This window comes from Vipera ursinii, assembly GCF_947247035.1.
Source record: "Vipera ursinii genome assembly, chromosome: 1".
Taxonomy (NCBI): domain Eukaryota; kingdom Metazoa; phylum Chordata; class Lepidosauria; order Squamata; family Viperidae; genus Vipera; species Vipera ursinii.
The window spans coordinates 288,702,076-288,719,626 of NC_139512.1; the positions used below are offsets into that span (position 1 = coordinate 288,702,076).

Genomic DNA, 17,551 nt, shown 5'->3' on the forward strand with positions numbered 1-17,551 from the left:
GTATAAAGTATGTTTTAAATGTGTGTTATGTATGTTTACACTTTGAGAGCAAGCAACTAAATTTCATTTTTAATGTGTGCCATTGTGCCCACAGTAAAAAAAAGACAAAGGTCGGTCTCTCTGTCTGTCTGTCTGTCCGTCCATCCGTCTGTCTGTCTATCTATCTATCTATCTATCTATCTATCTATCTATCTATCTATCTATCTATCTATCTATCTATCTATCTAAATCTTAGGAATTATAAAAAGAAATAGATATTGAAACACATTATCTAAACTGGCTTATTATTTATGTCATGAACTTTTTTTCTAATTATCTGCTTTAGAACGGACAGTGTATTAAAATACTTGAGTACTTAAAATACCGTCAGAATTCACTGTCCTTGATCTTCAGACATGTACTCTATCACAAACATTCCTCATGTTGGCAATTATTTCTTGTACAACATACAATACCCAAAACCAAATATTTATTTTTCATGATTATTTAAATTTACATATCATACATTTTTGGGGTTTAATTTAGATATTTGGATACTACATGGTGGAAGGCGATATTCTTGCTGCCCAGCTTGATGAAGAAAATATGGTTTTCCTGGTATCCAAAAAGCAGCGGATGGCTAAAGCAGGTCTGTTTTTCAATGTTCCACCCTTAATAAATGTTCAGCCTCATTTATTTGTATAAGCAAAATAATGGTGTATAGTTAGTTACATTGGTTAAATGTACTTTTCACATTATTATATGTTATGTAATGTATATTTTCTTCAATCACACTTTCCCATCACTGTCTTATTTGGCATTTTTCCAATCAGAAACACTCAGTTTTATTCTGTTTCCTATACTTGAAAACTGATGGCTATTTTCATACAATATCTTTAACATGGATACTGAAGAGGCTTGTGCAAAATATTTAAACTTGTCAATGAACTGTGTTTGCACAACATACTGAGTAAAGAAATTATCACTAATCAAGCTTAACAGCTTGTGCAACTGCATCGGTTAAATGTTTATCTAATCCAATTAAGTATATATAAATATAATAATGGGGTTAGTTGTAGACTTTGGAGTTTTCTTAAAATAGGTTTTGATGTGACATATACGCACATACAGTATGTATCGGGACAACAGTTAACATATGTATATAACTATCACATCCCTAACCATCACATTTATAATAAATCCACAAGTATGCCTTATACTTTCATCACCCAAGGGGACATCATATAATTTTGTTTTGTTTTTTCCTCCCCAGGGTTGACTTATTTGTTAAGCATTGCAATGATCTCAGAAATGCTTTGCACACATCAAACATAATTATTGCATTCAACAATGAACTTTCAATTTCATATTTATGCAAAAACATTGCATATCCCCAGTCTATTCACTTTATCTGTTCACTTTCTGTAAATGAACAGTCTGCTTTCTCATAATCATACATTTTTGTCATCTGGTCAATGCACAGCATTTCTTGAATTTTGTTCGATAAATGGCTGAAATAAGCACTTCATAAGCAAATTAAGTTTGTATTTTAACATATTTCCAATTACACCATTTATATGTGCAGGGTCATATTGAATTTCAGGGTTTTTTTCTTGGACACTAACATAACATTTGTTTTAATTCCACTGCTCAACATACTATTATCATTCCCACACAGATCTCTAAAATACGCCTTGCAGTATTCTCTTGCCTCAATTTCATCCTAATTCATTTCATATTTTTTTATTTTTTAATTCATTCACTGTGCTGGAGACACTTTGCTTAGTCTTTTTCATCCATGTCCATAATAACTGTTTATTTCCATAAAAAATGTTCTGCATCTGCTCTGCTCCATCTAACCTTACTGTTCCATGCTGTTTTGACTGCATTCTTTGCATCTTTTTACCAACATAGCATTTAATATCTTTTCTTGTCATATTTTGCAGTAATCATTATCTAATCTATTCCATAACCTCTTTCTGTTACATTATTCCACCAAGCATAATTTTTCATGCTTCCCATTAGTGTAACTCCCACACGCATTTTCTCTACTGTGGTACTTTTTAAAATAATATTTGCTATTTTGTTTCAAGAGGCTTCCTCATTATCATTCCTTATGCCCTTCTATTCAGTTTGTAGGAAATTGTCTTGCACCTTCTCCTCTTGCAATTTTTCTGTTTTCACCTTTCTTTTCTTTCATGGCATTCTATACAAGATCCTTTCTTGATATTACCAAGAATGATCCATCACACATTTAAAGTCTCTCATCACCTTTGTATTCTTTAGTAATTCAGTCTTTTATCATTAAATCAATCATGTTTTTTATTTCTTCCTTTGTCATACATACATGTGAATAGATTTATGCTTAACAGACATTTTTCTAAAAAGGTACCCATTAAGCAATCTCATTGTTCATTCTTGGTACCCCATATGGCTCAATCTCTTTTTCAACCCATTCCCATTCATTCATGTCACCTAACAATATCACATTCATTCATGCTACTTCTTGCAGCATTCATAATCCTATGAATTTCTACTTTGGTTCATATTTGTTGTTGTTGTTGTTGTTCAGTTGCTAAGTCATGTCTAACTCTTTATGACCCCATGGACTATAGCATGCCAGTCCCCCATTGTCTCCTGGAGTCTGCACAAATTCATGTTCGGTTGTGTCGATGATACTATCTAACCATCTCATCCTCTGCTGTCCCCTTCTCCTTTTGCCTTCAATCTTTCTCAATGTCAGGGTCTTTTCCAATGAATCCTCTCTTCTCATTAGGTGGCCAAAGTATTTGAATTCCAGCTTCAGTATCTGTCCTTTCAAAGAACAGTCAGGATGGATTTTCTTTAGGATTGACTGATTTGATCTTACAATCTAAGGGACTCTCAAGATTCTTCTCCAGCACCACAATTTGAAAGCATCAGTTTTTTGGTGCTCAGCCTTCTTTATGGTCCGATTATCACAGTCATACATTACTACTGGGAAAACCATAGTTTTGACTATACAGATCTTTATTGGTGCAATGTCGCGTGGTTGCACAGAGAAACGGACACTTGAGCTGGGTAGTATCTCTTTATTGAGTCAGAAATGAAGCTGGAGCAAAGGGGTTACCTGGCGCCTCTATACCTGCCCAGGTGAATGGCGACCAATAGATTTAAACCTGGGCTTCCCGCCAGTGCAGGTGGCCAATGGATTTAAACCCTGGCTTCCCGCCAGAGCTGACCATGCCCTGGGGCTGTCAACGACTCGCTCTATTCAGGCTTTCCCGCCAAAAGCGGTTATAGCCTGGAGCTGTCCAGCCCCCTGCTGTGCTGACATTTCCGTGTATGCTTTAAGAGCATACACTACAATCGGCAAGGTGATGTGTCTGGTTTCTAATGCGTTGTCTAGGTTTGCCATAACTTTCCTCCCAAGAAGCAAGCATCTTTTAATTTCATGGCTGCAATAACCATTTGCAGTGATCTTGAAGCCCAAGAAAAAAAAATCTGTCACTGCTTCCATTTCTTCCCCTTCTATTTTCCATTATATGATGGGACCAGATGCCAAGATCTTAGTTTTTTTCTCAAGCCTACTTTTGCACTCTCTTCTTTTACTCTCATCAAGAGGCTCTTTAGTCCTCTTCACTTTCTGCCATTAGAGTGGCAGCGTCTGCATATCTGAGATTGTTGATATTTTTCTTGGCAATCTTAATTCCAGCTTCTGATTCATCCAGCCTAGCATTTTGCATCATGTACTTTGCATATAGGTTAAATGAACAGGGGAACAATGTACAGTTTATTTTGAGCCAATCAGTTGTTCCATGTCCAGTTCTAACTGTTGTTTCTTGACCTGCATACATGTTTCTTAGGAGACAGATAAAGTGTTCTGGTACTCCCATCTCTTAAAGAACTTGCTACAGTTTGTTGTGATCCATGCAGTCAAAGAAAACCCTTCATTCTTATCTGTATCAGTGTAAATCAGGCATCAGCAAGCCAGTTTCTACCCTTCTTTTGCCTGCACAGATATGTCTGGCAAATCTGCAAGTCAAGAAGCATGGAAATCATTGGATGGTGCCAGGTTAACGATAGGCTGTTGTTTCCAGGGTGCTTCATTTCTTATTCAGGGAGTTTGGCAGAGGCATAGACCTGGTGATCCGTGGCTTGCCTGTTCATTTTAGCTCACAGGCTGTGTTTGACACAAATTCATGCTTTCTAACATATGGTAGATACAGCTTTATTGCTGCTTCTCATAATTTATTCCTCTCCTATTCCAAATTGCAATTTCTATGTGACATAGTGAATACCTGATGAGCACACAGCCAGACATCATTGCCTAGTCAGTGAAGGTTGTCATCTCATGCTTTTTAATAATATAAAGTGTAGATTAGGTTTACTATGTAAATATGTCTGTGTAATGTGCAGCATCCTCTGGTTATAGTAAGGATGCAATATTGATAATTTGGGGAACATTTTTGGTAATATGGCACATGTGGAACAGAGTTAGTTGTATCTCAAGCAGAATGATGTTATCCTGTACACGTTAGGATCTCTTCCCTAGATATTATTTTTAAGGGGATGTATTTTTACCACATTCCATTAGCTAGGAGGCACATACAGGTGCATGCTTCATTCATTCATTCATTTTTATCTGAATGTAATCAAAATATGTGTCATTGCTTCTAGATCAGTTAACTAAATAACTTACAGGTTAATTAACTCCCTGCTTTTATACGTATTAATTCCTAGTTTAAATTATCTTTTGTTTATCTTTCTTGTAGGAGTCAAGAGAAGTGATGTAATAAGAAGCATGGTAAAGATACCTCAACTTGATTTTTTAGTAACAGCATCTCAGAGGGGAATGTTGTCTATTTTTTCTGGCCAGGTGATTTTGAAATATTTTTTTCTTTACTGAATTAAAATCCTGTCTAATGTGGACAGACACTTAAAGAATTGTCAAAGACATTGTCCTGTCCTTATGTTTGAGTCAGTTTGAACCTCATATGAAAGAAATGTGATTTCAGATTTTCAGAAACTGATAATTATTTGCTTTGATATATTATTCTGGCACAAATTTATAGAAGCGATAGCCATAAAAATAAAAAGTCAGTCATGAGTATAAAAGTTTCACAGTCATAGTAGTAATAAAAGTTCTTAAGGTTTAAAAATGTCAGCTTCTCTAGAAATTAATAGTAAGTGTTCAAAACATTAGGAAAATTAGAGGATATGCCCCCAAAACTCCCCCAAACAAAACCTCAGCACTGCCTGTCAAAATACCTGTTTGAAGACATTCTGAAACTGGGATTCCAAATGATCCTCTTCCTGGTTATTTTTTATCTTTTGATGATATTTTGCAACAGAGAAAAAATTGTTAATCCTTTGTTACATACTCCTCCTTTGCGGATATTGTCTCCTTTCTACATTTTTCTGACTGTGTCTTGTTTTCCAGATGCGAATACTAGCAAGCACCAGCATCCCAGTAAGTGTGCATTTCTCTCACATTTGGTTCAGCTAAGGAAGCCATTTAATTCATTAAAATGTACAACGGTAATAAAACTTTTTAAATTTCCTATATAAATGTACCTTTCCAGATAAATTATGTCCTTTTCATATACGTTACTGCGTATACTATCTTTAAATTATCCATTCTAAAATCCAGTTACCTTCCAGAAAAAAATGATGGAAGTCATAAAAGTCAAATTGAATATATCTCATTTTTCTGATTTGTGACTATTGGTGATATTTTATATCACTTTTACCCAAGGATTACAAGACTTAATCCCAACCTAGTCCTCAAGGATAACAGTACCCCACCAATACATTATTTGGTGGCCATCAAGTTGCCAGGCTAATCTTGTTTATTAGGTTATTTTAATTTTCAAAAGTATCATAAGCAAGCATGCTCAAAACAAATATCTCTCTGAAGCATAATAACTCATGGTATTCTGAGGAAAAACATACTGGGCGAGTTTGCCATTGAGTATAAGGCTGTTTTGGGTTACACTTTTCATGGCAGCCATTTTGTGAGAGTGCCCATAACAAGTTCTAAAGATGCAAAGTATATCCACTGTTTCAAAAAGATTGGAGATGTATGGACAAAATAACTAATTTGATGAAAGCTGATTTAAATATTAACAAAATAAGGACTTCAGATGGTGTTTGGAAACAAAATGGGATAACATGTTCCTACAATAGGAAGCTTTGGTTCACACCCTGCTTACCATATTCCTATCTTATTGAAGTTTCCAAATAAACATTTAAAATGGTTCTTTAAACAATAAACAATAATCAATAGGGATTTATTTATTTTACCACATTTCCAGGTCTCCTTGACATTGGAATGGGACCATTTGCTGCAGCCAATTCTTTCTTCTTATATATAAATTAAATTTGAAAGTTCTTTGAACATCAGTTTTAAGTAAGGCTGTTGCCGGGGAAGCTCAGTAATCAGAGAGACTGATTTTGCCAATATTTCTTTTTCATCAGGACAGTTCCTGGATCACCGGATGTGACTATCTTGGTCAACTGAAGCGTGTTGTTGGCGTGACAGAAAGAACTATCATCTTATGGGATTATAAAACACAAGGGAGTGCCCTGGTATGAACTTAGGGATGGGTATGTAGTAAACATAAGAACATATGTTTTCAGCAACTGCTAGTAATAAGAAATCAACACATGCAAATACAAATTCATTCAAAGGTATCATCGTATGGTGTACCTGTCAACTTTCAAGCTGACAAAGAAACATTGATAGAGATTGATATTGTAACCCTTTGGCATGCACAGAGTACCTTAATTCATTATAAGGGGGAATTGTATATATTGCATACAGGACAGTGTTGATATTGAAAATGGTCCCCAGAGTTGAGATTTTCCCCATTTCCCATTATGTGTAACAATAAAGTTGTCTTCAAGTCAAACTGAACTGCTTGGTAGCAAGATAGCAGTGACTTCCCTTTTTTTGTTGGAGATTTTGTTTTATTTCACTCTTACCTATAAACCTGGGATTCCCTGGAGATCTTCAATTTAAATACCAATCAAGTCTAACCTTGTTTAGCTTCTGAGCCAAGATATGATATGCCATCCTCTAAAGCCTCCTTTGTGTAGATTCAGTAATGTTGTGATGTGATCATATTATGTATGTTACTATTACTGCTCTAAATAGTTGTTTGTTGTTTATGGCACTTGCGTTATACACATTCCTGAACAAACTTAAGCTTGGACACTAGGATATTTTTTTGGACCTAAAGAATTTATTGCATCTTCTGCCTTATCAGCTCACACTAGAATTGACCTCATATCCCACTCACCTTCTGACTATTATGATGTACCCCATATGTGCTGCTATAGCTCAAAAACTATAATTGGTTCAAAATACATTTACCATGCGCTTGACTGAAACAAACTATACTGATTATTTTACACCAGGCTTATCTTTTTAAAGTAGCTGTTTTTAAATCCTGTATTTTTAAAAATGCCTTAGTTGTTACCGTTTCAGTCCAAGTACTGTTTTAATTATTATGTTCCAGTTGTCAATTGAAACCACAGTATGATTTCTAGGGCTGTTACTTATAATGAAAAATTAGGTGAGAAAATTCATTAATAAAAGAAAGAAAATGTTTTATCAAAGGAATTAGTGGATACAATTTGCAGGAACCTACTGCTTATCAAGTCCCATTATTGATCTATGAGTATATTGGAGTAGTCTTAATATACAGAATACAGTTTACCATTATAGATTTAAAATAATTTTATTAGAAAATTTTGCTAGAAGCAGATTGGAGCATTCTCTTCCCACTAGCAGCAGGACAAACATTACTATCACACAACATTCACTAGTATTTATCTTTTCTTTATAAAAGTCTACATAACCTATTTCTAAACAAAGATGGACTACTAAAAGTTGCACACAGATAGCAGCAAAGTTCTATAGTTAGAGGAAAATGTGTAAAATATTTTTAAAGGCAAAAGAGCAAATAGGTTTTTTTTTAATCCATAGGGAAAAAGCCAGAAAAAAATATTGTCCAGCTATCACAGGCAGGATTAGCAAGTCATATATTTCTGTTAACCTTGTAGCTTTATTAAATAAACTTGTACATTCCAAGTGTATTTTTGAAATTTATATCAGTTCTATATTAACTGATGTTTCTCCCCAAATTTGTAAGCATTTTCAGGTATAAGAGCTCCCTTTAGAGAACTGTACAATGTTCACATTTCATAGGAAAAAAAATAACAAACACTGATGAAGATATGATTATGGAACAAAGTAAATTGAAAGTGAGCCAAGAGCATTGTATCAAGTTCTGAAACCAATGACAGTTTTCAGTGAACTAATAAGATAAATGCAAAAGCATATAATGGAACAATTGCTTATTTTTGTAGGATAACTGCTGTGTAATAAAACCTATGGAACATTGCCTCCTCTCTGTTTCTGCCATTCCTCACCCATCAGAACTTCTAGTGAAGGATGACATCTTGCTGGGAGATGATGGTGGATATGTAACTTTGTTTACACTTACAAGTGACGACTTTGGTCTAAAACAAACTAAATCGAAAAAGAAGCTGCGCATGCTGATAATAGATTCTAAGAAATTCAAGAGGTAAGTCCATAATCGCTGAATCTCATTTTTGAAATTTTTAATTTAAAAATTATAATGTTTAAAAGGATGTTGTGAAAGAAAGCAATTACTGTATGTCTAGTGCATGCTGTATGGAGAAATAATTTTCAGGATGTATTTTCTACTTCAAATATTAAATTTTAAAGTGCTTATAGTGAGGGTTTCAACTAGCCAGCAATGCTATTTCTAAGAATATTCTATTCTTCTTCCTTGTGGTTTTCAGTTTTCTTATTTTTTCCTGTAAGGAGTCAACATCATAACCTAAATTTGATATTGTGGTACTTTTAGCCATCACAGTTAAGTATTCCAACTCTTGTAATTGATGTGAGGGTTTTCCCCCCCTAAAATAAATAAATTGTAGAATATAAGAGTCATTCTAGATCAGACCAAACGTTCAGCACATCTGGGAAGCTCAGAAGACAGACCTGAAGAGGCTATCTTTTTTATTTATCTCAAACAACTGGAAATTATGAATGAATGTTGCTTTTATGACATTGAGGCAATGCCCCAAAGGTGCTTTTTCAGGAGGCAACTGGACTTTCTTGATTTTCTTTGAAGACATTTCACTTCTCATCCCAGAAGCTTCTTCAGCTCTGACTGGATGTTGGGGAGTGGAAGGATTTATATTGCTTGCAGACAGCTGGTCATTTGCATTCTTTTAGAGAGTTGTTGAGACCATTTGGAGGTTTACCTGTGTCCTCGGTCACTTGAGTAGTGCAAATGTGTGTGGGGCCTTCTTGGCTGCAGGATGTTTTCTGCCCTGTGTCCCTTCATTGTTGAAGACAGATGTGCCTTTTAAATTAATGTTTTGTCTTATCACCTCCAGCATTAAACGTAAACTGCATGATGACTGGGTTATAAAAGTAAAATACATTCCAGCTTTGAACTGTTTTGGATCCTGTTCATTGGATAGCATTCATTCATTGGTTTTGGATGACCTGAAAAGACTTGAAGACAATTTGTAAGTTTGTTTGTGTTTTTATATGGCACCCAGCTTAAACTGTGTGACTATTGAAAATATAAATTTTAATTATCCAAAACCCAGCAGAGATTGTTCATATAACTGAACAAAGTAGTGTTTACAATTGGTTCTGATCTGCTTCCTAGAATATGTTTTTAAAAATAAAAACATCCATGGATTACTTCCTTTCTACTCACTTTAATGTTGCTTACATTGTCTGGTAATATTGAAAGCTGTTGCCTTCAGTGACTTTTCATTTGAAAAATTATGCAAGTGATTTTGTCAGATGCATCTGTGATAGAAATTTGAGTCCTAGCACAAAGTCTTCTATAGACTTAGATTCTGAAATCAGTTTCCCAGGACTACCATCATATAACTATATATTTATGCAAAAACCACTCATACTTAGGTGTTTGCATGATCAAATGTCTTGTTACAATTACAGACCTGTCAGGGAATTTTCGGTACTGAGGGGAGTTAATGCTTTCACGTATTGTATAAAAGCCAATATCATGGTTACAGGAGGTAAGTAAACTGCATTAATCTAAAAGCCTTTGTAATTATCTTGAATGCTTTTTGCTTCTGCAAAATATTCACATAGCACAGTTAATTCTTCCCATTTGTGAGAGAATCAAAATCTGTACAAGGCTTCAAAAGCACTCTATCTTAAGGCCTGGGGGAAGAGCTAAATGTTTAAAGATTTCCAGAACATCATCAAGGTGGGTTACAAACTGCTATGGTAGATTAAAAATATTTTTCTAGAACTTGAGAGGGGAAAAAACACCCCAAACTAACCAACCCTTCAAGTTTGAGGAACAGAAACACAAAACATTTTTTTTGGTACAATGTATTTTGTAAAACAACTCATCAGAGTGTCCTTATTTTAGTTTATTTAGTTTAGTTTATTAATATTTCTATACCGCCCTTCTCCCGAAGGACTCAGGGCGGTGTACAGGGCAAGAATAAAACATAAAGTTACAAAAATTAAAAAGTTATTAAATACATGCCCATAAAAAACAATAAATAGATTAATAAAACCCCCAATAAAATGATAATAAAAACCCCTGCAATCCCACCCTCAGGCCAGGCCGGCTTGTTCGAACAGGTATGTTTTCAGATCGCGGCGAAAGGAGCGAAGATCCGGCGCCGTCCGGAGCTCAACCGGTAGCTGGTTCCAAAGCTCCGGAGCGCCCACAGAGAAAGATCTCCCCCTGGGGGCCACCAGTCTACATTCTCTGACCGGTGGCACCCTGAGGAGGCCCTCTCTGTGGGAACGCACAGGGCGAAGGGAAGTTGACGCCGGCAGCATTTTAGAACACTCTGTTATAGCAACACAAAGATGGCTAACTCAAACTGATCACAGCAATTGAAAATCTTTTCTGACTTTCTAATTACATCTGAAAATAGTTACATATTGGTTCAATACAGTATATATAAACAAATACTCATTTCATAATTGGCTTGGTCATTCTTATGAAGAAATCAATATATATATTACTCAGGAATTATTCAAACATCGTATTTTCTTCCTGGCTGGCCTAATTCTACTTCTAGGTCTTTCTGGCTGATCTAGTCTGATGTTTTCATATTTATTGATCTTCAGACATGTGGATTGGGAATTTAGGATTGAAGCCTTCCACATCCGGAGGGCAGCAAGCTGGGAAATACAGGGGGAGGGCCTTCTCTGTGGGTGCTCCGGCATTATGGAACCAACTGCCGGTTGAGCTCCGGACGGCATCAGACCTCCGATCCTTCCGTCGCGGGTTGAAGACCCATTTATTTGAACTAGCGGGTCTGGCCTGATGGGGGTATATGGGTTTTTATAGGCTTGTTTTATCATTCTTGTTTTAACTTGGGCATTGATTTAATTGTTTTTTAATTTTTGTATTGTTATTTATATATGCCCTGTGAACTGCCCTGAGTCCCTTAGGGAGAAGGGCGGTATAGAAATCTCAATAAATTAAATTAAATTAAATAAATAAAATAAGAAAATAAATGATCCATTTAATTCCAGGAGAAGATAAGATTCTTCGTTTATGGCATCCAAACATCAACACCAAGCCAGTGGGGAAATTGATGGGACATTTATTTAGTATCACAGAGATTGTCACCAATGAAAAGGATCAACACATTATCAGTCTTTCTACTGCAAAGGTATGGTATTACCTTTGACTTAATGAAAACCATATTCTCTGCCAAAAGTGACTTTTTTCTGTTATGAATTGTTAAATACTATTTTCTGTTTATAGGTTCCAGATCTGAAATAAATGCAGTATAATTCCATTTTCCTGTTCATCAAAGTACATATTATGTATTTGTCTGTACAGCATCATTTATTTCTATGGATCATAATTTTAAACTAAAAGACAAGATGCTGTTAATATTAAGAGGATGCTACCAATGTCTCAAATCTAAGAAAAATTCCTCTTTTATCAAAATGTTTAACAGATATAACGAAGTTTTCTAAGATATCTAAAACATGGTTTTTAGATTTTTTTAATTGCATCTATTATTTTTTAGAAATAACTCAAGATCACGAACAAACCTAATAATCCTTCCTCCAATAAAGGAGAATATTTGTAGCTCAGGGTTGAAATCAGGAGTCCTTGCATTTATTAATTTATTGCATTTTTATATGTATTTTTGTACACTAATTCCCAGCATCAAGTCAGAATAACCAATTATCAGAGAAGCTTGGACTGGTAACTAAGCTATATCTGTAGGGTCTTACATTGTCTCTTCCTGCTTTAGTGGCAATCTGGACTATATTTTATTGAGAACATTTGGTATAATGGTTTCAGAAATTATTGGAGCAAATAATAAACATTTTTTGCCCTTAGCAAAACCATGTAGTTGTAGGACTTAAATAATAATGTGATTTTCTTTTTCCACATCTCACTAGTTCCCCTGAGCCAGGAGCTCATGCTTTGTTTTGAATCCCTCCGCTGCCTAAGAAAAATCTTAAAGACATTGGCACTTATGTCTAAGTTAATATGCAAAGGGATTGCTATGTCAAAAGACTTAAAATGATTCAGTTATAAATAAATAAATCTAGATCATTTGACAGAAATAGGCAGTACTTTTTTCTTCCATTCAATCATGTCCAATTCTCAGAGACTATCTGGACAAGTCCCTGCAGTTTTCTTGGCAAGGCTTTTTTCCAGAAGTGGTTTACCATTGCCTACTTCCTAGGACTGAGAGGGAGTGACTGGCCCAGGATCACCCAGCTGACTTTGTATCTAAGGCAGGAGTAGAACTCATGGATTTCTGGTTTCTAGCCTGGTGCCTTAACCACTGTACCAAACTGACTCTCACTCATTGTTTATAACCTCACATAAAATAGCCTTGGTGGAGCAGTGGGCTAATGCCTCCTTAAGTAACACCAGCTGCCTGCAATTAGTGCAGGTTCGCATCCCACCAGGCTCAAGGTTGACTCAGCCTTCCATCCTTCCGAGGTAGGTAAAATGAGGACCCAGATTGTTGGGGGCAATTAAGCTGACTTTGTAATAATGCTGCTTGGGGGGGGGGGCGAAAGCCCTAATAAGCAAGCATATACATAGAATGAAGGCTATTGCTAAGCACATTGATTTGTGCTTTAAATTGTAAGCCGCCCTGAGTCTTCGGAGAAGGGTGGGATATAAATGGGATTTTTTTAAAAAATGATGATGACTTAGCTATATACTAATGTATTTTATGATACTTCTTTGAGTGTGGCTTTTGTAAGTAAAAAGCACTTCCTTGCCTTATATCTCATGCACTGCACTTAACCCCGATGCACTCACCTACGGTAGCATATATATAGTGGATTCTCTTTGCAGATTCTGATAGGGCCCCAGGGCAAATTCTGTATTTTTCAGAACTGAAAGAGTGGTTTTTGTTGCTGTGAATACTGCAGAAGCTTCGTAGGGCAGTTTACTATAGTCACCACCAAATGTTCCATACAAATCTACTGGAACCTCCCAACTATCCTTGTATCTGAATTCACACAATCATGCATAGATGCAGTTAGACAGAGAGTCTGGCACTGTGCATCTAGCACTGTTTCCCAGCAGTGCTCGCAGCAACCTTGGTTAAAATTGTTCATATTTGAAAACTGACACTTGAAACCTTTATCCCAAAGTGAGGGCAGAAAACCAAGTAGAAGGTAGAAAAATTGCCTTTGTCAAATATTTTTCTATGTAAATATACTAACATGCTGCAGAACAAAGTACTACTTTATGGTATAGTAAGGCCTTTGGAATCAGTCTGTCATTCAATAATAGAAAATAAAGACAAAATCTTCAAATCAGGCTATGCTTAACTTTTTCAAGGTAAGCCAAGACTGGCTAGGTGCTATTCCTGCTGTCTATAATCAGGGCTTTTTTTCTCATAGAACGCTCAGAACGGAGTTCCGGCACGGAACCTTGTAGGGTAGGCAAGGCGGGTTGTATGACATGTGTGAGTTCCAGCACCTTTTTCTTTTACAAAAAAAGCACTGTCTATAATAGTGTGCCAAATGCTGCCCCAAAGCCCTCCTCTCCTTAATTTCAAAAGAACTAAGTCAAAAGTCTGACTTGATAATACTATATACATTATACTTCAGAGAGAATTCCATTGAAGGCTAATGTAGACCCTACTTTTAGTAGACCCTACTAACCACAGTTTGTGTTTACAGATGATATTGAATGCTGGGCCTTAAGGTCTTAATTTAAAACGATGATAGCTTTCCATTTAGAAAAACAAAGAATATCATAGTCTTGTTTTACTTTGTTTCAATTTACAGAAATATAGCTTAAAGTGATTTAAAAAGCAATAAGTTACTAACTTTGATTTAACATTGTTTAAGTTGATTTAAATTATTGAGACGTGGTCTGATTTCTTGTGAAGGGTTATGATTTTTGTTGCTGTTTTTTCATTTTTAAATGCTACTTTCGTGATCTGACTAGAGCTGACTCTATTCAATCTGGGTTGATGTGCAGAAAAATATGTAAGAATGTAGTCCCTCACATAATTAGAGCTGAGTTTTGTAGGGCATTAAAGATGAAATCAGGACTTCGAGTTGCATTTGGAAGCTGACCAGATTAAAATAAATGGCATGCAAAATGTTTTCCATATTAAATTCTGATATGAATTTCATTATCTCAACCCTGCTTTCTGGTTCTGGGAAAAAGTGTCATAAACAGGTAGGTTGTGGCAGATGTGCTAATACTAAGAAGCTACACCAGTAATAGGCAGCCATCTGGCTCCCAGCATAAGATCAGAATCTAAACAGATTATCAAAGAGCCCCCAAAACATTAGCAATTTAATAAATTGCATATGATCTTCAGACAGCCTTTTGAAATAAAAGTGTTTTTAAGCCAGACATTTCACAAGGATATAAAGTATTATAGCATAGCTGTAAATGTCATAAAACATTTTAAGAACTACAGCCCTATCAAAATATAATCACAGTTGCTCAAGGGATGGGAATGTTTTTATATTTTCTATTATGTATTCATTTGCTACTGGCTTACACGGTGCCCTATGAGAAGTGGTCTGATTTACACTTCATGAATACAGCGATAAGCCTGGGTTTTAGATTGAAGACCAGGTATGGATATTTGGCAAGTTCAGCAATGATACAGTAACTTCTTGCCACAATTAGTCATCATTATGGAACTTTGTTTTGTCTGCTGTACGGTCCCATTGTCAAATTGTGCCAAAATTCAAGTATAATTTAATAATTTAATAAATAATGAGATATTAAACTTCTAAGGCAGTTACTGCTTCTGAATAAAAGGGAATTCATTTTCTTAGGAACCAATCTGATTACACCCAGGTAGTCTTTTTCTGATTTACATTTTCACATATATCAAAAAAGTGCAAAATAACATTGGTTTTTAGTCAGTCCAAGGTACCATTAAATTAGAAAGGCATTATTTATATACTTAGGAAGCTTTGGCAATCACAACCCCATCTGGAAAAAGGAGACCTGCTTTTTGCCATATGTAGGCCAGATACTTTCAGACTGGAATATTTTAATGTCTACCCGAGTGTGGATCACCAGTTTGCTGCTATCAAAACAAAACTAACAATCTGAATTTTAGTTGTGCAAAAATAGTAATTGTGCTGGGTTTGTTGCTCTCACCTTTTTCTCAATATCCCTTCTCAGTGTTACTGAGCTTACACAGCCATTAGCCAACAGGAAAATAAAAATATTGAGCAGGATTCCTCCTCTGTCCCAGGGATTCAGTTTACCGTATAATGATTGGAAATGACTAATTTTTCCATTCCTCTCAGTAACCTTGTTAGGTAATAATTAGCTTCTCACAACATTTTAGCTCCACTTTCCCTCATCCATAGCTCTGGTCTCTTCCACACAAGTGGAGAATGGTGATTCTGATCAGTCAGTCAGTCTTTATTGTAGTCTCAGATCACTACAAAAAAAAATCCTGATCCATGTGTCTTGTCAAGTTGTGTCTGATGCTGTTCTGTCTGCAGTGCCTAAATGGCAGGGGGCTTGGATCCTTCTCTAACACAAAAGGAGTCAATATGCCTATGGTTAATGCTCAACTTACACTTTGGACATCGAGTTTTACTCTATAGTTTGGTGTTGAAATTAATTGAATTTGGGCTGATCATTTTCACAGAATCATGAGAAGAAAATAGGGTATGTTCTAATGTGTGTAACAGAATAGCAGAATATACTGTACATGTAACAAATATGCTATGGGGGATAAGCAAACAACAGGAAGAACACTAATATGCATATCCCATTCTTTTATTCTATTTTGTATATTGTACCAGGGAAGTACAAGGAAGTACAACATATTTTGATCATTTTGTTGTGGCTCTTAATTACCGTATTTCTTGTCATTTCTTCAGATTTTCAGAGTGTGGGATATCCAGACTCTTTCACTGATGCAAGTGTTCCATGACACTCAAGGGGCACACAGAGAGTCACAAATTTTTGCTATGGTATTTGATAATAACCACGGAACACTTATTACAGGTAGGTATGAGAAAAATATATGGCTATTGATTATAAACAGGCATGCCAATATGATGGATCAGAACCAACAATATCTTTCTGATAATGGAAGATAATATTTTGAGCTAAAGATCAGTTTCTCCATCTGTTGTGCAGTCTTGAGAACTAACTTCCCCAAATATTCTTCAAAACATTTGTAAGCCCTTCAAAGCAGTTTTCAGGCACGCGAATGATTGTTCAAGGAAATAATGGTAGAAAAACTAATTTGCATGGTGGAAGTCATAAAGTAATAACACTTTTTAGAAATCTATTACATAAGTAAGCGTAGGCTATTGCGCACAGTTTGAGTCATCATGCTTCAGTTGTATTATTGGACATGAGGCATTAAATAGTTAATCAAGATATTTAATAGAAGCCTAGGTGACTTTGCTATGAAGAAAGCAACATAGGAGAATTTGAAATGAGAAAAGGACATGTAAAGGGGACATTGAATGTATAAACATACCTATTCAGGATAGAAAGACTATGAGTCCTTCGGGAAAGGGCGGTAGAGCCAGTGTTTGTCCAAGGACGTCTCCATAGTGATGTGGCCGGCATGACTAGACACCAAAGGCGCACAGAATGCTGTTGCCTTCCCACCGTAGTGGTCCCTATTTTTCTACTTGCATTTTTACATGCTTTCAAACTGCTAGGTGGGCAGAATCTGGGACGAGTAACAGGCGCTCACTCTGCTACGCGGCACTCGGGATTCAACCCATCAAACTGCCGACCTTCTGATTGACAAGCTCAGCGTCCTAACCCACTGAGCCACCACGTCCATACACACACACACACACACACCACACACACACACACACACACACACACACATATATAAAGATGAATAAAAGATATTTAAAAGAGATAAAAGGAAGGTGATATTATGAAGGGTGTTGCTTTCATGCCACGGAATACAACTGCAGATTCAGGTGCTTACTACTAATGCACCTATGGCAGAGTAGGGAATTCATCAGAGGTATTTAGTCTGTCTCCAAAACATTGAAGTATACATGCTGTAGCAATTCCTGTGG

The 17,551-nt window shown here is 36.0% G+C and overlaps 1 protein-coding gene across 1 annotated transcript in view; it reads left to right on the forward strand.

Annotated features, from left to right (window-relative positions):
• Positions 1–17,551, forward strand: part of WDR64 (WD repeat domain 64) — a gene marked incomplete at both ends in the record, with an annotated part of 56,353 nt that overhangs the window by 3,379 nt on the left and 35,423 nt on the right. The window contains 9 exons of the mRNA XM_083375498.1: positions 526–628; positions 4,734–4,837; positions 5,402–5,431; positions 6,439–6,549; positions 8,335–8,552; positions 9,397–9,531; positions 9,977–10,056; positions 11,546–11,685; positions 16,376–16,502. Coding sequence (XP_083231624.1) covers positions 526–628; positions 4,734–4,837; positions 5,402–5,431; positions 6,439–6,549; positions 8,335–8,552; positions 9,397–9,531; positions 9,977–10,056; positions 11,546–11,685; positions 16,376–16,502 — 1,048 coding nt within the window. The remainder of the gene's footprint in view (positions 1–525; positions 629–4,733; positions 4,838–5,401; positions 5,432–6,438; positions 6,550–8,334; positions 8,553–9,396; positions 9,532–9,976; positions 10,057–11,545; positions 11,686–16,375; positions 16,503–17,551) is intronic.